This window comes from Globicephala melas, chromosome 4, assembly GCF_963455315.2.
Source record: "Globicephala melas chromosome 4, mGloMel1.2, whole genome shotgun sequence".
Classification (NCBI taxonomy): Eukaryota; Metazoa; Chordata; class Mammalia; order Artiodactyla; family Delphinidae; genus Globicephala; species Globicephala melas.
In genome coordinates this window covers 124,709,801-124,734,470 of record NC_083317.1, presented here as the reverse complement: position 1 = coordinate 124,734,470, position 24,670 = coordinate 124,709,801, and the positions used below count along the sequence as shown (strand labels likewise).

The following is a 24,670-nucleotide window of genomic DNA, read 5'->3' as shown; positions in this document are numbered from 1 at the left end:
CTGTGGACTCTGTTCTCCTGAGAAGGCACCTCTAGGAGAAATCATTCACATGTGGGGAAAATAACACAATTGTCACAGAAGCAAAAAGGAGGGCTGTTTCTGATCTTTCAAAATGTTTTTAAATGTGTGACTTAGCCAGACACGACCCTTCCCTCTACAACCATCAGTGAAAATGTTATACTCTGAGGCTTCAAATCCTGTGCTCTGAAACCCATTCTCCCATGCGTGAAGTTGGTGGTGGAGAAGGTAGTTTCTCAGTTTCATTAAGACTTCTTACAGAAGGGGAGCTGCCGTAAATGGAGCCAAGGATTGCGGGCTCGTGTGTTTATTTATTTTTCTACCGCAATCAGTAGTGTTTGGTCTGCTGAATGTCACACGGACAGTAAACCCTGAGCCTTCCTCTTCTACGAGGTGTATCTTTTGAGAGCCATTTAACTTTAAAGAAAGTTAAAACCTTTTGTTCAATTAGATGTTGCTGAAACATACTTCTCGTGGCCCTATTGCAGTGCTTCCACCTGGCAGAAGTCCTCCCCTGTGATGGCTCTAACCACGAACTAATTTATTAACAGAAGCCACAGGGAATGTTACCAACCCCACAGTGAGCTGTTGCAGATGTGCTTGGGACCCCGAGCTGAGACCAAAACACATATTTGGAGAAAAAGGAAAGGGATTCTGAACATCCGCCACAAGGCCAAAGATACAGCAAACACATTTTTATTCAGAGATTCTTGACCGGCTTTCTTAAAGGAAACTTGACTTCCAATCACTGGCTGCAGTTGCATTTTTAGAAACAGTCCAGAGCAGAGAGCAGAAGAAATGATTCCAATTCTTGGTCCAATGTCTTGGGCAACTTCGTACCCCCTGACCCTCCACACCCTGACCTATGCTCACGTTCATAGCACGTGCTCATGACCTCGTGCTGAGTACTGTCTTACTAATATTGAGTGATGGGTGGATGAATTTTTCCTATCTTTAACACGTGATGTGGCTTTTCTAATTTTCTGAGCTTTCTTGGGTCAGTCCCTGTTGTCTCAATTTGCATGAACAATATACATCAGTTGGCATGGAAGAAAACTCATTAAAAAGTTTCCCCTTAGTTTCGATGAAACAGAAAAATATACCTGAGTCACACAGACATAGGGAACAGACTTGTGGTTGCCAAGGAGGTTGTTTGGGATTAGCAGGTGCAAACTAGTATCACATAGGGTGGATGAACAAGGTCCTACAATATAGCACAGGGAAGTATATTCAATATCCTGTGACAAATCATAATGGAAAAGAATATGAAAAAGAATGTATATCTATGTATAAATGAATCACTTTGCTGTACAGCAGAAATTAACACAGCGTTGTAAATCAACTATACTTCAATAAATTTTTTTTTAATTTTAACAAAGGTGCACAAAAATGAAATATATATACCTGAGTCAGCCATTCCATGTTTGTGTATTTGCTTGTTGGTTTATTTGGGGTTTTTTTGTTTTTTTAACATCTTTATTGGAGTATAATTGCTTTCCAATGGTGTGTTAGTTTCTGCTTTATAACAAAGTGAATCAACTATACATATATATATGTCCCCGTATCTCTTCCCTCTTGCGTCTCCCTCCCTCCCGCCTTCCCTATCCCACCCCTCTAGATGGTCACAAAGCACCAAGCTGATCTCCCTGTGCTATGCGGCTGCTTCCCACTAGGTATCATCGGTTTTACATTTAGGAGTGTATATATGTCCATGCCACTCTCTTGATTTCGCTTCTGGCAAAGGATGATGATATCATTTGAATTCTAATTTGCTGTCAGCTCCACCACTGAAAAAAAAAAAAAGCCAGAATGAAATTATTCTCAACAAAGGGAGACTTTAAGTGCTGGGAATCAAAAAGTAAAAAGTAGGGCTTCCCTGGTGGCGCAGTGGTTGAGAGTCCGCCTGCCGATGCTGGAGACACGGGTTCGTGCCCCGGTCCGGGAAGATCCCACATGCCGCGGAGCGGCTGGGCCCGTGAGCCATGGCCGCTGAGCCTGCGCGTCCGGAGCCTGTACTCCGCAACGGGAGAGGCCACAGCAGTGAGAGGCCCGCGTACCGCAAAAAAAAAAAAAAAAAAGTAAGAAGTATTAAATGCACGTCAGGCCTTGATTGATTTTTTGAAACCAAAATTGTATTTCAGCAAAAATAGTCAATTAAAAGTTTGCTCATCAATTGTCAAAGATTTATTTCTGAACCATGATATCAAGCCCACAGGAACAAATACACACAAATGGCTCAGAAACAATGTCTGGTCTCTCTTGGAGGAGAAAAATGTCTTTGCCACCAGGGCAAGGAATCTGTTATTCTGTGTAGCTTTCAGAAGAGAGGTCACACGTTTTCTCGTATTGATTTTACTTCCTATTTGGTAGCAAAATAATGTGAGACGAGGCAATGAACATTCCTGGCGAAGAGCCCAGATGTTAAAAAATACGTGTCGGGACGTTTCTGAATTCCATCTTTTTCCCAGAGATTTCATGTCAGATGAGCATACGTTGCCCTACATTAGGGACACAGCCTAATGTAGGGTTAGTTTGGTGCAGTTTAGGGTGGTCTTCTGACGACCCCGTACTTAACACAACCAGTTGGGTTCCAGATGTGTGGGCAGAATTACCCGGCAGTTCCGTTGCACAGCTGGGGTGGCTCCAGCCGGCAGTTCCTGAGAATCTGCCACCAAGGCACAAGCAGGCCACACGTGGAAGCCACGCCCCTACTTGCCCTAGTCTTTACAAAGAGATAGGGAAAGGGGACATTTTATTCTGGTGAAGGTTGAAAGAGGGCAGAAGGGATTTTGAAGAACTGCAACGTGGTTAACTTGATCTGAAATGATTTTCAATGTCCCTGTATCTTCAGGCAACGTCAGGAACACGGAGAAGCTGAGCTATGACAAGCAACGCCAGTATGAGATCCTGGTGACCGCCTACGACTGTGGACAGAAGCCTGCAGCGCAGGACACCCTGGTGCAGGTGGACGTAAAGCCAGTTTGCAAGCCTGGCTGGCAAGGTGGGCCTGCTCTTGTCGGTACTGTTGGGTGAAGGCAGCTTGGCCATGTGTATAGGAGGTGCTGGACTTGCCTTCCAATCCTCACAGTGCATCACTAGAGGGATTTGTAAAGCACAGGCACTCTGCGGTGAGAAATAGAGTAGCCTGTTTGTTCTTACAACTCCTGGGCGATAGAGTACCCCCATTTTACAGCTGAGAATGTCCAAGCCAGCTCATCCAACTCGTGTGCCCAGTTTGTCCAGTGTGCCCTTTCTCAAGTCTCATGACCGCTTCCTATCAATAGGAATTGTCCCACAGTGCTCAGGAGAAAGGGCCAATTCACTTTACCTAAGAGTTCGGAGTTCAGCTGGTGCATTTCAAGTTTTAATAATTGCTCAGCACCTGGGGAAGGTTGCGTGTTCTTTGGGCTTGCACAGAGGGCGTACAGGCAGAGGCTGGAGATCCAGAATCCAGCCTCTGTGTTAGGGGGTTTCTAACGTGTTGGCTCTGGTAATGGAGAAGCAATGGCCTTCGATGGAGGTGGATATCTGTGCTAGTTTAGATCTTTTAGGATGCAAAGACAGAAGGTTCAGGTTACCCTTTGAGGATGCAGGTGTAGCAATGAACTAAGGGGAAATAAGGATGGGAAGGCCAGCTGCAGAGATGGAGCTCGCAGAGGATTGGATGGTTTATGGAATAACAAGAGCTCTTGTGGTGGCACCAATAGTTCTGGTGGCCGAGCAGGGATGCTGGAGTTATCTCTGTGCCACCGTTTTGGTTGTTGATGCTGTCGCAGGGTTCTGCTTACACATAACTTAGGGCGTGCCATGGTTTCATCCACTTTGTGCCTCTGTCTGCTGCCTTCCCTTCATAGGTCTTAAAAGCTTCAGGGCCCCTGTTACATTCTACCTCTTTCTCTGTGTCTATCGCTCTGTATCTTTCATTCTAAACTCCCCAAGAGAGGGTGCGATTAGCTGTGTTGGTCGTTCATGTCCCTATGGGACAGGCTGACGCCAGACCACATATAGGTCACTGGTCAGACCTTGAATGGCTGCCTTTTAGGCAGGCATTTATTCCTAGTCCAATTCAGCAGGCCAGACTGGCAGGACCTCATGGTGCAAAGCAAGGACACCTGAGGACCCACCTGGGTCATTGCCCTCAGATCGTCCCCTGCACAACTTTATCTTCCTTCATCTTGCAACTAGAAAGATGGGAGGGGGTAATTAAATCCACCTCTGGAGAGAACCGGAATCGCTTGCCTTTGAACAAAGTAGACAAGGTGAAATGCTGAGTAGGGGAGACACAGCTAAGACTTGTGAGAGGTAAAGAACAAAGGAGAGTCTTCTCTGTGTCTGTCTATTTCAAGCAAGAGACAGAGAAAAAGGAACAAGCCAGAGTGGGAATCTGTGTGTCCCTGACCTCAGGGGACCTGAACTCTGGTTGAGTGTAATTCACTTGACCCTGAGGACCCTGAGGGCAGGATTCTGTCTCTTTTGTTCACAGTGGAATTTCTCAGGTTTAGCATATGTCTGGCCCCAATGGTAGGTGCTCAAGAAACAGTCATTGAATGAATGAACCCAAGAATGAATGAATGAAAAGCTACCTGAGTGAAGAAGAACTCACCTTGTTTTATTTTGACGTGTAACAACTGGTCCCAGTGAAAGTCTCACTTTTGAAAAGAAAGCCTGGAAAGAGTATAAAAGCTTTCTAAGCTCGGAACGCGCTCACAATGGGATTTAAAGTGAGGAAAGCAAGACACAAAGCCGTGTCTGGAGAATGAACCCAATCTTTTTTGTCTTTGATAAATGAGACACCTACAGATTTGGAATCACATTGAAATATATTTAAATGTAATTTCCTAATGGAGTTTGTACTTGTTTCAGTGTTCAATGTATGCAAAGTGAAACGTGTTGATAATGTTTCATTCTGCGTGTGAAGAATGCGTGGGGCCCCTACCTCGGGGCATGAGGCTGTTTTCAGCTCTAGACAGGGAGGTCCAGGAGGCAGGGATGCTATCCATCTACTGGTGTGTCTGCAGCCCCAGCACGGGGCTAGGCACAAGGCAGGTGATTGGCAAGTGCTGAATGCATGAATGAATGGTGAAAAATGTACCTCTGTGTGGAACAAAGACAAGAAGGAAGCAGCGCCTCCCTGCACCTGCTCACCGTGCCAGGCAAAGCGATGTAAGCAGGTGTAACGTCTGGACTAACTACGTGATGGTGGTTCCCTGCCTAAGTCTGCCAGCCTTGGGTGGGAGAAGCAGACACTGGATTCTCCATCACCCCCCTCCTCCCTCTAGCTCACCCACTGTAGACAGCCATTACGTCTGTCTCCCCAGCCATTGTCCCAGCAGGCTTTCAGATCACAGACAGGTCCTCCAAGATCTCAGATATGTGTGGTGATGGTCAAATTGCTTTCCTGGCATTCCTATCCCAGGCCCCAGACCTAGAGAGCAATCTTCCGTCCTACCACCGTACTGGTCCACTTTACTCCTCCACTGGGGGCAACCGCCATTTCTGACCAGCCCGTCTCGGGGCTGTTCTCTCTTCTACTCCTGGCCAGGGCTGCAGCCTCAGAGCTCAAAGTGCTCCTTTCTCCAGGGAAGAGCATGACCACAGGTCCCAGATATGTGTCTCGTGTCCAGCCCCTTCTCCCAGCTTTGTGGGGCAAACTGGAGTGAGCCATGTTTTACTGGGTTGCTTTTTGTTTGTTTGTCTGCTTCGTTTTGTTTTGTTTTGTTTTGTTAACCACAGATGAAGCAGGCTGTTCCTCACTGGGAGAGCCCATCCGGTTCCTAGGGGAAAGGCTGGTTCTTCCTGAAGCAGGTGTTGGGTGAAGGCTGCACTGTATAAAATAAGAGAGGAACCAAGAGACGGGAGGCCATTCAGGGCACAGTGAACAATGTCAGGAAGCCGGTCTGGCTTGCGGAGGGGGTGTGGACTGGGGAGCAAATGGGGAGCGAATTTGGAGCAGTCGGTGGAGGGGAGGGTTGGTAGCCAAGATTTCGGATGCCAGGGTGAGGAGCCGCGATGCTCCCCAAGCCCCTGGGACCGAGCTGTGAGTGCAGGCTCTGCGGACGTGTGCCAGACGTAATTGCCCAGAACAGAGGCTCCTCCCTGAGCTGGCTTCTCTCAAGCAATGACAGTCACCAAGCAATCGCAGTTGGCAGTTCAAATTCTTGTACCTGTTCTAAGTCATTCCCCTCCAGGCAGGAGGGGACTGCAGCATAGTGAAAGCAATCCATCATGCTCAGAGCCTTCTGTCTCCCCTGGACCACTCACTTCCAGTCAGTGCCATCGCAAGCCCTTTCTGCGCTCAGCTTGTCCCAGGGAGCTAGCTATGCTGGAGGAGCAAGGGACCTGCTCACAGCTAGAGCCCTCCCTTTCTCCCAGACTCCAGTGATGCCCCAGGGCATTGGTCCTCTTTTCCATCACAATAACCCCTTCCAGGAATGCAGGGCTGCAGCTTTCCCAAGGCGATGCTGGCCTTACCCAGCTGTGCACGAAGGACATCCCACCCCCTGGCTCTGCTGCCACCCGCCTTTCAGACCTTGGCTACGGCATCATCTGCTCGGGCTATGGTATTCCATTCTCTGTCTTTTTTCTGTGGGTGAATATTGTCCTCCCAGAAATGATATGGGCTCCCTGAGGGCACAACCACATTCCTCACGGTCCCTGGCACTCCCCGAACTTTCTGTCCATCACCTAAAAGCTTGCTTACCACCATCACTCACCAATGGCAGAGCAGGGCTTATCAGAGGCTCAGCTGGCAGCAAAGGGAGGAAGGCTTTGCATCCATAAAATGACCCCAGGGTACCAGGTATGTGCGCCTTGCTCTGACGTGAGTTTTGTCTTCTCGGCTGTATTCTGAGGGTGTAATTCTGAGTAGATGGTGAGGGTCAGCTTTCTCTGCAGGGGTAGGTGGAGATTTGCCTAAGGAAATGTCACTCCCATTCTCAGCTGCCCAGGGCAGAAGAGCATCCTCAAAGCATCAGCTAGACCTGTGTGGGTGAGAGGGAGAACTAAACCTCTGTGTTTTGTCCTGAGCTCTGAGAACACGCAGTATCCCTATAGCAGCTCTTATTCACGGAGACGGATGATTCTAACAGGAACCAGAAAAAACGTGTGCCTGCAGCGCACATGCTAAAGATGAGCTTGTGCTTTTCATGCCAGGCATCTGGACTTGCAGTCTTCTTAGTGTCTGCTTCCCTTCTGCCAAGCGGTTATAGGTACCCACGCCTGAGGACTTCGGGAAGAATCTGCATCCGTCCATGGGTCAGAGCACCACAGAGGATGCAGTGCCCTGAGAGGCTCTCAGGGAGATGGGGGCAGTAACGGCAATGGACACAGCCAGAGATGGCACTGCTGACCCCTGCCCATAGGGGCCACGGACTGTGTCCTAGAGGAGCATTTGCAATTCAGTTGCTGGTTTGAGGGCTTTGTTTGTTCAGTGTTTACATTATGTTATGTAATGTCATACTGAGAAACACATCTGTTCTTTTTCCCTTCCTTTATTGTTCTCTATAATCCCTTGGCCCATCTCTTCTATGTTTCAAGCTGAAAACATTGTCTGCACAACACTTACTTAGGACATTTTCCCTTTTATTGTTGCAAGTCAGATTTTGTATTTATTATTACCTGCTCCTGCCACCCAAGACCCAAAGTTCAGTCTGTCACTGTCCCCTTTATGCAAAGCAGCTCCCCTCTGAAGAGAACCACTATAGACTCTCTCCCTGGCCCTTCACCGTTTCTTTCCCAGGCATGTTGCTGACCAGACATCCTGCCATTCTGGATCTGAAGCTCCCACATCAAATCAGCTTTCCAGACTCCAGCCCCCGCAAAATCCCATCTTCATTTTCCGACTTCATCCCACAGCACCATCCCACGGCGCCAATTACACCTCGCCCGGCCTCAGTTCACCCAACGCTGCAGGTTCCTAGAGCTTCTCCCTCGGGCCCAATTTCTGCCCCTTTTACCTTCACAGTAAGGTGTCTTATTTCATATAGAAAGAAAAGGAGATGCAGCCACATAATGAACCAGTTCTTCTCTCTTCTTTTGGGCTTGAATTATTCTCCAGGTGCGTCAAACTGTCTCGGTGTTTCTACCATTCCACAAACCAGGCCTTCGTTAGGAAGGAGAAGGGTGTCTTTGAGAGGAATGCTTCTCAAATCTGAATGTGTGCATGAGCACCTGGGAGGCTGGGTAACATCCAGATTCTGACTTGGTGAGTCTGGGGTCGATCTGCATGTTCCTGGTCCATGGCCTTCATCTGGAGTGAGAAGGTCATGCAGAAAATATTTCTAAACACCTAGAGTATGTCTAAGATTTTTGTGTTGAAAAGACAGCAGCCTGAAAGCTGCTGGTTGAGATTAATTTTCCCTTAGTTATTTGCATTGTGAGATAACTGAAACTGACACACACGACGCAGTAGGAGATATTCTGACGTGAATTCATTTACCCTTTACGGAAGGCCCACTGTGTGCTGAAGGTTGAGAATACAGAGGAAAAAAGGCCTACCAGGACTCATGGTATAGAAGGCAATATGGGGGACACAAGCTCTGCTGGAGGGAGCACTGGGGACACAAGGGAGAGACATTTAACCTTGCAGGGGCCCTGGGGCAGAGGCACCTGGGGTCAATCTTGAAGGATAATAGCTTTAGCACAGCGAAGAGGAGTGTTCCAGGTTAGGGAGCAGATGTCAGGAAGCTGGGAGGGAGCATGATGTGGCCAGGGCATGGGGGACAGCATTGGACAGGCCAGTGGGGACCAGATCAAGAGGGAGACCTCCTGTGTTACCCCAACGGCAGTGGGGAGCCCAGAGGCTTTCATGCCCTGGCGTGATGAGGGGTGATCTTGGAGAAGAAGGACTTTCTGGCCAACCACATAGATGGCGGCTGGGATGCAGAAATTGGGGCAGGGAGACCAGCTGAAAAGGATGATTCTCCTGAGTGCACTAAGCAGAGCACTTCTGGAAAAGTATCTAAAGTCACGTATTTATTCCAAAACCAATTCAAAGTACTGAGCAGCAAAGGAGGTTCGATTTTCAGGCAAATCCCATGAGACCCGATAGGCTAGGGGACAAGACGCAGTCAGCATGCCTTGGGTAGAGTAAACCACTGCTAAGCCTTGTCAAGTATATATTCTGTCCCTTCTGCAGCTGTCCACTTGCCTGCCACCCTGTCAAGGAGAGAAATGCCCAGGCCCCAGGGGTCAGTCGGCTTCACCCTATCCCTTGCAAAGGTCAGATCAATTATCGATCAAGTACCACAAAGAGCTGACTTAGGTTTGACTACTTCAGAGGCATTGACTTTGGATCACAGAGTGATAAGCCCATGTAGGTACCCAGATTTGCTTAAACAGAAACAGGCAGGCTCAGAAGGTGGCGCTGTGTCCATTGGAGGACTTCTGGTGATGTCACCCTTGTTGCAGGCTGAAAGACAGAGCAAAGGGTGGCTCCTTGCCCTCCGTTCCCTCCTTCACTGTCCTGCCAGGGAGTCCAAGGTACTACCATTAGGGTACCAACATTGTGTTCTAAAGGATTGTTAAAAAACAAAATTCAGTGTAGTAAATGTGAAGATCTAATTGGCTTTATTCAACAGTTCATGAATGGGCAGCGTCCGGTGTTCAGAGGGGTTGTAAAAATGGAGGGTTTTTACTGAAGGAGGGAGGGGTGAGAAAGTTACTAGCAAAAGAAAAGAAAGAATTTTTTCTGGCCAGGTCACCTTCTTTTGGGAGAAGGGCAAGGGTCTATTATTCATATTACCTCTTCTTCCTTTGTGGGATGTAAAGGATCTCCATTGACCAGAAAATTCCAGACTGTCCAATTAAGAGTACATCCCTAGACTATCTTATACACTGGAAACTAATATAATATTGTAAATCAACTATACTTCAGAAGGAAGGAAGAAAGAAAGAAAGAAAAAAAGAAAGAAAGAAAGAAAGGAAGAAAGAAAGGAAGGAAGAAAGAAAGGAAGGAAGTGGGGAGGGAGGGAGGAAAAAGAAAGGAAAGGAAAGGGAAGGGAAGGGAAGGAAGGAAGGAAGGAAGGAAGGAAAGAAGGAAGGAAAAGAAACAGAAAGAAAGAAAGGATTACATGCCTGCGGAAGGTCAAAACCGTAGTCAGGTCAGGTATTAAATCTATGTTTGGTATCATGGGCTTTAGCACAGGTAGTGCCTTTTTGGGCCTGTGGTTTTCTTTAACAGTTCCCCCCTTTTGGTCAAACTCTCAGCCTAACTGCGAGATATGATCAAAAGTTAAGGCAATAGCACCACTCTCACCTATTGCTCTGTAGTTCTCACAGCCTTGTTGATCCTTGGTGTGGTATCTATAGGTCACAGTGTCTTTGCTTAATCCCTGTGACATTCACAGGTCAGTTCCAGGCTCATAATGCTTAAGTTGATCATTCTCTTCATTGTTTTTCTGATGTTCCAGTCTTAGGGAGATCATTTGCTTGGTAGTTAGCAACTGCAAACATGCATTGAAAGGGTTTTGAGAGAATACAACACACCAGGGTTATTATTATGATTATAATAAGCACGATAATTCTCAATGTTCGGAGTGCACTTCAGAGCCATGGTCCCCAAGACCCAAACCAATCAAAGAAAGACCCCACTGAAGCAGTGACCCTCAAGCCAAGTGGCTTGTTCAGTAATCCTACATAACTGAGTTTCAACTTCCCTAAAGTGTCAACTCAGGTATAGCAGGTGGTGTTGGGTATGGCACAGACACCTTGTTCAGCTAAAAGGTAACCAAAGGCTATTCTATTATCAAGAAAAACCTTGACCAGAGAGTATAAAGACCTTTGCTGGACAGCTAGTGCTTTTGCAACAGAATTTGTAATGTCTCCAAGTGTTAAGGAGAGATTTCTGATCATATCTCACTTGTATTTACTCCTAACCAGGAGATGGATTTATTCCCTGCATTTGAAACTGTGCACCTCAGGTTGGGACTTGAACCCGCACGGCCGGGACTCGAACCCCGCCAAAACCCAGACTGGGACTCAAACCCACATGGATGGGACTGGAGCCCAGCCAAAACCCACAGTCTTCCAACTGAGATCACACACCTGGTTTCAGGACTTAATGAAGCTCAGGTTCTCGATGTCTTATCGCAGAAAGAATTCAGTGAGAGACAAAGTGATAGGTAAGAAGTGGATTTACTTAGAGACACACTCCACAGAGTGTGGGCCATCTCGGAAGGTGAGAGGGGCACCAGAGTGTGGGGCTGTCCGTTTTTATAGGAGTGGCTAATTTCATAAGCTAATGAGTGGAAGGAGTATTCCAGCTATTTTAGGAAGGGGCAGGGATTTCAAGGAATTGGGCCACTGCCCACTTTTTGATCGGTTATGGTCTTGGAACTGTCATGGCGCCTGTGGGTGTGTCGTTTAGCTTGCTGATATGAGCATATACTGAGGCTCAAGGTCTAGAGGAAGTCAACTTGTCCGCCATCTTGGACCCATTTGGTTCTAATCAGTTTATGTCATGTCCTCAGGCTATGTCATTCTTTCAAAGGCTGTGCCCTGGCTCCTTCCCTCCTGCTTCACATTTACCTGCTCAATCCAGGGGTCAGTCAGGTTTTTAGTGCATGTGGAAAGAGAATCTCCTTTGTCATTTTAGCAGATGAAAGAAAACCAAGTTTTAGTTTCACATAAGTATATTACTGATGGTTGGGCTGCACCCCGCAGGCCTCTAAGGCCTGTGCTTGCCCAGCTTCAAGACCGAAGAAAGAGCCCGGAATCAGCAACAGAGACGTCCGTGGTTTAATGGATGGGGGAGCTTACACGTCTGAAGCAAGGTCCTGCAAGGACACCCCACCACCGCGTGCAGCAGCGGATGGTGGGCAGGACAGGGTGGCAGTCTTCACTCCCCAGGGGATGGGGAGATTGCCAGTTATACGGGAAATTGACATCAGGTTGGCTCATTAGTTACCAGGGAAACCAGCAGAGGGGCACACCCCTCACCACCCCTTTAATATGCTGTCACTAGCTGGGGCCTGGGGTAAGTATGTAGTCATGCGTGTAGGGTGTAGGTGAAGCAGGCACTGGTCTGGCAGGGGATGTACAGAGAGCAAGAGAACAGCCATCTTGAGTGGCCTGACCATATACTGATAGTAAAGCGTGTTTTAACACCCTTATAATATCGACTCAATTTTAACCAGTTTGAGGGATTATACAAGGTAAAATTCCATCTTTTCCTCGCTCTCATCAACTTTCTGTACACAATTTAGTTTGTCCTTCATAAGCAGAAGTTCCAGTTTAGGCAAAATTACTCTCATTTCCCTTAATAGGAATGCATTTCCACACGTCATATCTTTTCTTAACCAAGAAACACATCCCACTTTCCTTGCATATAAAGTTGTGTCCCTTATTATTACGAATAGCTTTAATTACGTATATGAATTAGAATTCTTAACTCTTAGAAGCCTTAATTTCTAGTGAAAACTCAGAAGCAAGCAATTTTGAACCACATGTCAGACGAGCATTTTTTTTAGATTGACAAATTTATGAATGCATTTCATAATTTCTAGAAACATGTGTTTCTTCACAGGACAGTCTTTCAGCGTGACACAAAACATGTTTACTAATGAAACTGTGCACCTCTGATTGGAACTTGAACCCATGGTCTTTTAATTAGAGTCACTCACCTGGTGACTGGACTTACTGAGGCTCAGGTTCTTTGTGTCTCAGCACAGAAGGAATTTAGTGAGAGGCAAAGTGATAGGCAAGAAGTGGATTTATTAACATAGGACACTTGTGAAGGAAACAAGTGGGCAGGCGAGGGGGCTCGGCCCCACAGATTCAGCAGGCTACATTTTTATAATCAAAGGAAAGTGGAGGAGGGGAGAAGACCACCTTCTTCCTCATTCTTCAAGTAGATGTCAGGCTTACATCACTACCTCCTCCTTCGTATCAGGCAGGAGAGGGTTTGACCCTATGAGGTCAAACTAGGACTGTTGTAGCGCTTATTCAAATCAGCAGAAGGGTGGTAACATATACTAAAATATGTTGAATCATCTCAGGTTTCCATATGAGGGTCTCCTACTTAGGAATGTCACCTTTCCCTTAAATTCCTGTCCTTGGTCCTAAGGTTCATTATCTTGATGAACTCAACTGGCAGAATGCAGGCCTCATTTTTTTTCTTTCACTTAGTGACCTCAGGCATATCTCATGCTTTTATTTATGGCCTTATAGTTAAGCAAGCCTGCTTCATTTCACGACATTCTGACAGCTTTCTTGAGCTATCATTAACTTACAGTGGTCTCCCAAAGTTCCCTAGGTTTCCCTCTCTATAATCCCCTACTGGGACTTCTACAACTACCTGTGTAACTATCCTACTCTATCCCTATCACTAATAGAACCAAATTTATCTTGAGTTTCTTTGCAATAGGAAGCCAAAAGTAGATAAACCTATGTTCAGTAATTAATGTTTCACAATTTTCTTATTTATAAAAGACCTAGATATGTAATACATTTCTACCATTTAACTTTAGAAAACTCAAAAGTTTCAAGTTACCAAAAGAGATTTCAAAGGCTATTTTTAAGTACCTATACCATAAAATATAATTGTTGCTGAAAAGTTTATATATAAATTCTTTCCTATTTACATCTATCTAAAACATTTGCTGTCATCAATCATGTTTAAGTTACCCACAAAAGCTTCATGGGACACTAGACAAAATCAGTCATCATTCTAAGTTATTTTATTTTTTGCTGACAAATTTTGCAACAGAGAAACATGAATCTGACTAATAAAACTGAGCAGAATAAAAGTGGTTTATCTGCATTATGTTCAATGTCAATAACCTTAAAAGGTATGTCTGTTTTAATTAGCTTTTATTTACTAAAGATTATTCTAAATCACGTGAACTTGAAAAATACTTGAGTTAGTTTCTGTTATATTTCTGAAGCGAATGAAACCAACTAGAGCTCTTTTACAAGTTAATTTTGGCAATACCATCCAAAAGTAGAAAAACATATCTACATATACATATATAGACAAAGAAACAATACTGCTGCACACAGAGAGCTTATAGTTACTAATATTAGTGGAAAAGATTTGTAAGATTTCTAGTTAGCCCAGTTTCCAAATACCTCCTCGCTCTTTTTTCTTTTTCTTCTGGTGAGAAACTTCCCTATTAAGATTGCATCTCAAAGAATGGCTCTTTGGTCCTAAAGAAGATAGGAATAGGAAATTTATATCACAAAGGCACAGATGAAGCGCAGTACAATTCTGTTTCCAATGTCCTGATTTTTGTAAGCATTTTGAGAGGAATAGGTGAGGTTTGGGGATTGGCAAAAAAGAAAAAAAAAGGCAGGTGAACTTCGTGGTTTTTGTTTGCTTGCTTTATTATTTTTAATTGAAGTATAGTTGATTTATAATGTTGTGTTAATTTCTGGTATACAGCAAAATGATTCAATATATATTCTCTTTCATATACTTTTCCATTATGGTTTATTACAGGATATTGAAGATAGTTCCCTGTAAGGCAGGTGAACTTTGAACTCCTAGAGAGCCACACCTTTGACCCTGCAGAGATTTTCAAGACAAAGACAGTTGTTTCCAATTCCCCAAAAGATTGGGTTGTAGCTTTTGTTTTAGGTACCTTTTATGTCTTCAATTTTTTCATTGGGCTTTTGCAGTAAGTCTTTCAATGTAGCTATTTTGGAATTTCAAAAACCGTTGTAGACTTCTGCACACCTATTAAAATAGGTATCCCATTCTGTTTGTATGATGGAGCCCTTGCTTTTATGTATGTTTTTTAAATGATCTATCTATTCCTCATAATGGCCATTGTAATTCCTCTAAGGGCTGACAGCAGTTTGGTAGGTCCCTGGCTACAAACGGAGCTTAACCCATATTCCTATCCAGCTGTGCCCAGCCATAAATGGGGTATAACTCACATTTCTACTTAGCCATGTTTTGGAACCCTCAAGCTGGTGGCTACCAAGCCCAGCTCTCAGGACACAAAACAAGCTGAGCAAGATTTTGCCATTTTTGTAAATACCTACAGCTTCTGGAATCACAGTGCTCAGACATAAAATAAGAAGGTATGCCGGAGGTGGCACACTCAAGTTTCGGATATAAAGGATCTCATTAGCAATTAGCCTTTATCTACGCAAAAGAAGACAGACACGTGCACATTAACATATAGGCAGTAACCAAGAGATGTTTCTGTGTCCTGGCGAAAAGAAGGCCCTGCATGCACCACCAACAATTCCCATGGAACCTCGGGGAAAGGACTGAACCGGCCATCCCCAAGGATTGAGGAACTGAGGACTGATTCCAAACAAAATGGAGAACTGCAGCTGCCACAAACAGTCCCCAACATGGAATCTGGGGAAGATTCCAAGCACATGAGGAATTGCACACTAAACTTTCATCAGTTCCCAGTGTGGAATCTGGGAACAGAATCAATGGCTGGGGTTTTCCACTCAAAAACCTGGAAATTGCATTCTGAAAGGCTAAGGGCTTGGCTCCAGGCAGAATCATCTGTCAGCTCAATTGGCTGCAGGCAGAATCATTTACCAGCTCAAGCTGACCTGCCCTGTAAAGGAAGCCAGTTATACTGGGAGCTTGAAAGCGAAGTGAATGGCGCTCAAACTGAGAGGAATTTGCCAATGGCCCTCGGAAATGGTGAGAAGGACTGTGAACTGAAAAGTATTCATGGGGCACCATGCCTGTGTTCCCTGTTGTCCCCAAATGCCATTGGAAGTTTGCTTCAATCCCACTGCTGCCACCAAATACGGTAAAAAACAGAATTCAGCCAAGTAAATGTGAAGATATAATTGGCTTAATTCAATAATTCATGAATCAGGCAGCATCTCATCTAGTAAATAGGTGCTCCAAGGAGTTGTACAAAATGGAGGGTTTTTATAGAAGGAGCGTGGGCAAGGAGGCTATTAGCAAAAAAAAAAAAAAAAAAAGAAAGAAAGAAAGAAAAAGCTAAAGAAAAAAGAAAGAGTTGCTTCAGACCAGGTCACCTTCTTTGGAGTAAAGGGCAAGAGTCTCTCATGCAGATTGCCTCTTCTTTCTTTGGGGGATAGAGAGGGAGCACATGACAGATTACCTGGTTGGTGCTGAGAATAAAATTCCAGACTGGCCGATTAAGATTACGTTTCTTGGGAAGGTTGAAACTGCAATTAGGTCAGGTATTAAATCTAGGTTTGATATCATGGGCTTATCACAAGCAATGCCATTTGTGGCCTGTGGTTTTCTTCTTTAACAGGATAATCCCCACTTAAACTGCAAATGCCAAATGTCACTATTAAGCCAGGGTTCAGCAAAGTATAGCCCACAAGCCAAATCTAGTCAACCTGTTTCTGTGAAACCGTGAGCTACAAAATGGTTTGTACATCTTAAATGCTTGAAAAAAAATCAAAAGATGAATAATATTTTGTGGCACATGAAAATTACATGAAATTCAAATTTTAGTGCCCGTAAATAAAGTTGTTTGGCACACACTACACTCATTCATTTACATATTATCTCATGGCAGCTTTTGCAATACAACAGCAGAGCTGAGTAGTTACATGGGGACCAGATGGCCCTCGAAGCCTGAATATTTACTATGGTCCATTCCAGAAAACGTTTGTTGACACTTGCACCAAGCTATTATTATCCATTGACTCCTTAGTGGGAAGTTGTTTATTGGAGTACCTAGGACAGCCTAGAAAAAAATGGAACAATAAATGGACACATTTAGACAGAGGCAAAGAATTACAAAAGTCCAAAGCAAGGTTCACTGCACAGAGGACAGATAAGCAATTCTAGCCCATTTTACAGATGAGGAAAACTTAAGCCAAGAGAGATTGAGTGACTTGCCCAAAACCTCACAGCTGGTAAATGGCAGAGATGGAATTCACATTCATGTCAGTCTATCGCAGAGGGACTGAGGTATGAGGAGGAAGGAGGAGGATAGAACAAGGAGGTTGGGAATTTCCAAAGGGGCGTGTAACCAGCTTTATAAAAGGGCATCTCAGAAAACTGTTCAGAAAAGACACAACCGGTGTGTCCTTAGGGAACGTATTTAACCTCTCACCTTATCTCCAAAATGGTGAGGAGACTTACCTTGAAAGGGCAGCTAGAGTTCAATGAAGCAATATATAGGTTCCATCTAAAAGGTGCCCAATATTCTTTCTCTCCCCTCTCCCTGACTCACCCAACTCACACTTCCTTGATCGAGCCTGGTCCAGCACACTGTCCCCTTGAGATTACAGCTCATTTGAAAATAAACTTGCAGATTGTCCATCTCTTGCAGACTATTTGTCTGCACGTAAAGTTGCCTCTGGTGATCTCACCGGCCAGAGAAACCCCACTTGAGCCTGAGACCTGGGTGTTAAGCTTCAAATGCAAAGACGTCAGGGCCAAACTCAGCTCTTCACACCAGAGCAGGAAGATGCTTTTCTCCTATAAGAGACATGAGCATGACAATTACCCACCATCTACTCTTCCATTCGTCAGGACAGAACCTGGCTTTATTTGAGGTTCATCCCAGGGGCTCAGCTCCTTTGTCCCACACACCCTCTGTGTATTCTCCTCCTGTCCTCCTGACTCTCTTCTTTATCAGAATTCTCTACCTGACCCTGTCTCCCCATTCTCCACCTTCCTCTCCTCCCCTTTTATTCCTTCCATTCTTCCTCTGATTCCTCCACCCACCTTTCCCAAGTGTAGCCCTGAACCCAACACTGGGGGAAGGTGATGGGGGCGCAGGAGTCAGGAAGGTGACAGGGGTGCTGGGCTGCAGGAGTCAGGGAGGTGATGGGGGCGCGGGGATTCAGGAGTCAGGAAGGTTATGGGGTCGCAGGGCTGCAGGAATCAGGAACAAACCAGAGAAGACAGAGCTGGATGGGGATAAGAAGGGCTCCATCAGCATTTAGCTCCATCTTGGTCCGCAGGCTTTGCTGAAACCTCTTCCCTGTCTGAGCTTCGGTTTCCTCAACTGTAAATTAAGAATCATGATCCTTGGCCCAGTTATTTCGTAAGATTGTTAAGAAGACCACAAGAGGCCCTCTGTGTGGAAATGCTTTGCAAAATTTAAACCACCGTGCAAATAATGTTATGATCAAAACCGATACAATAGATACTATCACACAAATGAGACACGCACATACACACAGCCTGAAATCCACAGAGCTGGGTACGTCTGTGTGGCTTGAGCATCATGTCCTTGATTTCGGAGCTGAAGACCGGAACCAAAGGGAGACAGTGGGGTGGGGAGGGAAGAGCACAGTCTCGGGGGCTGAGAACCCAGGCGTCAGTCTCAGCTCAGCTCCAGTGCAGTCTGCATCCTCGAGAAAGTCACTCCTGCCTGGTTCAGCTTCCCCAGGTGCAAAGGGAACAACAATGCCTTCTAATGAGGATGGGATGAAAGTCTGCGGGTACAGCGCCGCCCTCAGAACCACACGTGGTGGGGCTCAGTGAAGAACAGCTCTTTCTAGTTCCCTTTATTTCAATTTTTTAAATCACGATGGAACATTTTGCCCCCAAACCCAGTTATTGGAATTCCACTAACTCTGGTGGGCGTGACCCCAGGACCGCGGTCCTTGAGTCAGCTCCCGTCTGCCAGGTGAGCATCCGCGCCCTGGGAGAGGCTTCGTGGGGCTCTCCTCCTCCGTGAATAATGACCTGTTTTGACAGCACTGACACAGTAGATCCTTAAGGTGCAACAAATGGCTCTGACAAGGATGCTAATTTTCTTACTCGGCAGGGTTTTAATGCACTTAAAGATTTGCTGGATAGGGCTTCCCTGGTGGCGCAGTGGTTGAGAGTCCGCCTGCCGATGCAGGGGACGCGGGTTTGTGCCCTGGTCCGGGAAGATCCCACATGCCGCGGAGCGGCTGGGTCCGTGAGCCATGGCCGCTGAGCCTGCGCGTCCGGAGCCTGTGCTCCGCAACGGGAGAGGCCACAACGGGAGAGGCCCGCGTACCGCCAAAAAAAAAAAGACCTGCTGGATAAACGCACCCACGCGCAAGCCTGGCTCCCCGTGGCTCCATGTGAGCCTGGGGGGAAATGAACCCCAAGGTTTCTGGGTGCATAACCTCAGCCCTGCGAGGGAGGGGTGTGGGTGGACTGCAATCACCCCAAACGACACTCAGCCAATAATAGTCAGCACTGCCGGCGCACTTTCCTGTGTGCTGTGCTGTGTGAGGGTGATGCAGGTACTCACGTACTCATGCTTCACCACACCCTGAAAGCTGTTCGTTTCCCATTATGCAGGTGGGGACTTGGAGGTTGAGAGTCTTGCCACTCAGCTGGTAATAGACAGGACCAGCCTGCAAACCCAGTCCCTTCTGCCTGCACACACAGGGCTCCTGCCCAGTCAGATGCAGTGTCTCAGAGCAAAGGAGGACACTGGCCCCCTTGGGAGACCATTGGAGGAAAGCTGTCTTGCAGAGAATCCTGCAGTCAGAACCCTTCCCTCGTGCTATAAAGAAGACGTGTCATTGGACAGCAGGGCACCGTGCTTTCAGGGTAGCGGTGGGGAGAGATATCACTCCTGTCACACAAGCCTGTCACTGGTGCCTGCCTTTGTTCAGGATAGGAGGGTATCTCTCAGCCTTCTTAGATGATCCCTTGGATTCTGAGAAGGGGACGGGCTTGCCCAAGGACACCCAAATGCTGAGAGGTGGAACCACGGCGGGTATAGGTCTTCTGACTCAGAACTCCACACTCCACCCTATCTCTCCATGGACCTGGGTCTACCCCAGAACCACACACATTCAGCCTACTTCCTCTTCTGCTGACAGTTCTTTTAATATTTGCAGGCACTTGAATCTTCTCCCTGCGGGGCGTCAGGAGAGGGTATGGCTTTAGGAAGGCTGGCTCCAAAGCCAGAAAGATCTGGGCTCAAATCCAGGTTTCATCATGCCTTAGCTCAGGGACACTAAGCAAGTCACTTACCTCTCTGAGCCCTCGGATGTGGTATCTGCAAAGTGAGACTAATAACAGTACCTGTCTCAGAGGGTTGTCCCGAGGCAGAACTGTGCCCGGCACACAGGAGCAGCTCCATTAGACCCACAAGGGAGATGAAGAAACAGAGGCCTCTAGAGCGGTTTTAGGAGTCAGGCCAGGCTGTTGGTGCCATTTGCTGGGGGTGTAACCTTAGGCAGGTGATTTCACATCTCAGGCTCAGTCGTCCCATCGGTGAAATGGCCCTCCTTCCTCAGATGCATGCCGGGCAGACTGATAGCACATATAAGAGGCCCAGGCAAGACGTTACTGGGTGGCATCAGCTTAGACACTGCTATCGCCATCAGCACATCAAACACACTTGGTTTCCGTGATATGCCTGTGACCACAGCAAGCCACTGCCTCTCTTTGCCACACTTGTCCTCATCTCTAAAGTGGGCAGAATCATGCCCCCTCCTCTCTGCATCCTCATCACATGGCTCTTGGTGGATTGAGCAACAGGCTGGAGATCTGTGAGTCAGCCCTGGATTCACACTGTGGAGGGTGTCATGACCCTGGAAATGCCAAGACAGGGGCCTGGAGAACTGACCCCACTCTAACCACGCAGGGGGACGGCCATGGTCCCAGCACAAAAGAGAGGCTCTCATAGCTTCCATTCAACTCAGGGAACTCCCCCCCAGGGCCTACCCTGAGCCTGGTGGGTGGGGAGTCCTGGGGCTGTGAGCTGGAGCTGGAGGGTGAGGGCAAGCAGGTGACCTGATCCTGAGTAGATGATTCTGATCCAGGGAGGTCAGAGCAGGGACGGGGGACCCAGGGGCTGGGAGAGCAGAGAACAGGCATGCCTGAGCCTTTGGAAAGTCTTCCCAGATGAGATGGCACTGAAGCTGCAACGAGGGGGTCAATACCATTCACCAGGTGCACTGAGGGGGTGGGGATGGAGGCCGTGCTGGGAACGGGCAGGGAGGAGCACCCCCCAGAGAGCTTGGTGCTTAAATGCTGCACCTTCCAGCAATCGGTTTCCACCCGCGTCCCGCTCAGCATCTCTTGCTCTTTAACTGACGGGGGACCAGAGTTTGCGTTGCAGGGAAGGGTGTGGAGAAAATTCTGCAGAGGTGGATGAACCAGTGTGTGTTTCCTTGTTTGTCTCCATGACAGATGTGGCATGATTTCCAATGCGGACAGTGAACGAAGTAGACAGAACTTTCCAGAGAGCTCCTGTAAGGCTGTGGGCGTAACAGCCAGAGTTCACCTGGCCCCGAGGAACATGGTGGGGCTCAGCAGGGAGGGTCCCTCCTCCCTCCCTTTCCATGGAGCCCAGCCAACCTCAGCTGCTGAGGTCTGGGTGCCTTCAGAGCATCCCCAGTTGGTACCCTCAGCCAGGAGGCTGGTTTCCCTAGTCAGGAGGACAGGGCAAGGCCCGCCACGGGGGCAGCAGGCACGGGCACATGGGCCCAGGGCAAAGTGGAAGCTCAGGGGGCCTGGGGGGCCTGGAGCTGCCTATCAGATCATGAGCCAATGTGGGGAACCTGTCTGGGGCCTCTAGAAACTAGTACACTCCGAGGATGACGGATTTCTGTAACCTGACTGGGGGAAGTTAGTATGTAGAGTAAAACGTGACCACATTTTCAGCCAGTTTAAGACAAGTGGGTTGTTCGTTTTGCCTTGTTTCAGCAATGAGGCGTTAGCTGGAGACCGGAAGCCCCTCTGCGTCTCCCACCACCAGTGTCTGTCTCTGGCCCGAGACGCTGCATCCCTGGGTGATGGCGGCCAGCGACACACAGGCAGCACCCGCCAGCGAGGAGCTGGGGCCTGTCCACCCGCGGAGGTTGGGCAAATGGCACCCTCCCTTGGGCAGACTCTCCCACCTTTTTCCAGGCTCCAGGCCCAGAAGCAAATAGTGACAGCATGTCAGCTCCTCCCAGCCTCCAAGGCTTTTGCTCTCAGGCTCTCAGCTCCATGGATTTATTACTGAATGCAAGACGAAGCCCCCCGTACCCAGTATGTGGGCGGCACTCAGACACGCCAACAGGAGCCCTTTGTGGCAAAGAGAAGAGGCAGTTTGTCTGTCGGCCCAGGTGGACAAGGGAGAAGGATGGTTTTCAGGCAACGTTTGCCTGTTCTGTGTAATAAGTAGCAACTGAGCCACTGCAACTTTTTAATGTAAACAGATTTTAAATTATAGAGTATTTCATGCTCATTTGAAACTAATTTTTAAAGGAAAATAATTACAATAAAAATTCCCGGGCTTCCCTGGTGGCGCAGTGGTTGGGAGTCCGCCTGCCGATGCAGGGGACACGGGTGCGTGCCCCGGTCCGGGAAGATCCCACATGCCGCGGAGCGGCTGGGCCCGTGAGCCATGGCCGCTGAGCCTGCGCGTCCGGAGCCTGTGCTCCGCAATGGGAGAGGCCACAACAGTGAGAGGCCCGCGTATTGGAAAAAAAAAAAAAAATTCCCCATGATCCAGTGAATGCAGTGTTATCAGTATTATAGTGTACCTTTCTCCCTTCATACATAGTTATTTGAACTTTGGTTTTTTTCCACTTAACTTTGTGCCACATGTATTGTCCCACGTCATGAAACCTCACCACGCTCTCAGCCGCTGCGTGACGTTCTCTCCAAGAAGGTCACACATGCTTGACGGGGTCCTTGAAGTCAGCTAGGGCAGTGTGATTGTCTGGCTTTAGCTTGGTTCCACTTTTCTGTGTATCAGTGAATACCTGTGCGAAAGTCTTTGCATTTTGGATTACTTTCTCAGGCGTGTGTTACCTGGAGAAAAGTGTTTGGGCATTTTGAGGCCTGAGATAAGTTTGGCCGAGCATCTTCCTAATTGTCTGCGATGACTTCCGCTGCCCCCGGCCATGTGAGGGACACCTCCCTCCACCCCTGTGCACTTGGACTCTCGGCTTGCCAGTGTATTTCATGGACTCTGCAGATCTGTGCCGTATTTTCTGAAGAGATGATAATTTGGTTCTAGTTTTAGAAAGTCGCTCAGTGAAATGAAAAGTCCTGCCTGCAGTCCTCTAATATCACGGGGAGTCGTGGTCCTTTTATTTAAAAAAATAAATAAATTCTGCAACCATGTGCAACAGATCTATTGATTAAAGAGAGTTACGTGACTGGAGTATGAAAAGTTTACATAAGCCATGTTTACAAAAAGACTGAAAGTGTGTGCCTGAAATCCCATACTCTAGCATTGTAAATGCTTTTCAGGGCTATAAACATAAAGATTCTTGAAGAATAGCTACGCCGTCTTGCACCAATAATGCATTTGTCCCAAGATAAGAAAATTGCCTGGAAAATGCTCATGTTTATTGGACATAAGAGAGAAGAGTTTCTATAAATCCAAGAGAAAATACCCTGGCTGGTTGAGTTAATGATTTCCCCCTTGGGAGAATTGTTTTCCGGAATGGCTGTTCTTAAATTGCCTGGTTTCTGCACCTTTCCAGCATCCATTCTGCTGGATGTGTTTCTGTTTGGGAGCTGAGAAGCATGTGAGATGAGGATCTTTGGGGATGAAAAGGTTGGGGAGAAAGCAGCAACCAAGCTTTAGGTGGGGACCCTGCTTTCTGAACACCATACGGTTCCCTTGGTTGGCAGCATCGGCTGTTGCCCTGACAGCCCCAGACAGCGTGGAGCCAGGGTGAAAGGGGAGGGCCAGCAGGCTCAGAGGCTTGTTGGAAAGCTAAGGTGATCACATAGACATCAGAGAACCATGCCGAAGTGAATGGATCCCCTCACAGCGCATGGACAGCCAGGGACCAACCAGACTGGGTTGCAGTGTCCCGGGGGCCTGTGCCAGGCGTGGAGGCAGAACAGACTCACCCAAGGGCTATTTGCAGATCCAGTGGACCTGGAGAAGCAGCACACAGAAAGGACCCCAAACCCAGCCTTGCCGAACAGCAGCAGTATCTTCAATTCCGAGAGACTGGAATGAGAGGAGAATCCAGAAGGAAGGCAACAGGAAGAGAGTCTGTCCCTGCAGCCCAGAACCTGGGCAGAAACACCTTCCGTGAAGCATCCTTGTCATTCATTCTTCAGATATTTATTGAGAACCTGCCATGTTCCAGGAACTGCACCAGGCACCGGAGATTTAAAATCTAACCAAAAGAGACACAGTCCCTGCTCTTGTGGAACTTGTGATGGTAGATGGGAACGGGGTAGGGGGTGAGAGTTTCAGATGGAAAACAATCACAGAAATAAATGAATCGTTTAGGCTACTGGTCAAAGCCAGTCATATCGCCAAGCCAAAAATCGCCAGGCCGGGGATGTGTACTCCTTCCACCGGAGGAGGGTGTCAATGAAAATAGTCAATAAACAATCAATAATAAGAATAGCAAAGAGTTTTATTTGAGCCAGACTGAAGACTAACCCGGAAGCCATCTTCCCAGATGACTCAGAAACTGCTCTGGAGAAACAGCATTTTCAGCACAGTTTTATATCTTGTCAGACCAAAGAATATTAAACAAGTCAGGGTTATACTTCCTCAGGTTTTCAAAAAAAAGAACAGATCGGCACACACGCAGTGAGTCAGTATGGCCTCGGCACCTGGGATGGGAGTCTTATCATCAAAGGAGTGTCAGCATTGGCGTCCCAAGAAGAGGGGCATTTAATCTTTACTTTTAACATGAACGTTGTTTACTTCTGGTCGATGTGCCCTCTTTTTTAATCATTAAAGCATATGTACACTCTATGTCTGATAGGCTACAAATGCCTGAAACACAGTGAGACCAACCAAACTGAAACGTCAGAGTTTGGAGCAGAGAAATG

The 24,670-nt window shown here is 47.2% G+C and overlaps 1 protein-coding gene across 3 annotated transcripts in view; it reads left to right on the top strand.

The window, feature by feature from the left end:
* Positions 1-24,670, top strand: part of CLSTN2 (calsyntenin 2) — a 650,414-nt gene that overhangs the window by 495,709 nt on the left and 130,035 nt on the right. For all 3 annotated transcript variants that reach the window (XM_060298550.1, XM_060298549.1, XM_060298551.1), the window contains exon 5: positions 2,870-3,019. In XM_060298550.1, the coding sequence (XP_060154533.1) occupies positions 2,870-3,019 (150 nt within the window). The remainder of the gene's footprint in view (positions 1-2,869; positions 3,020-24,670) is intronic.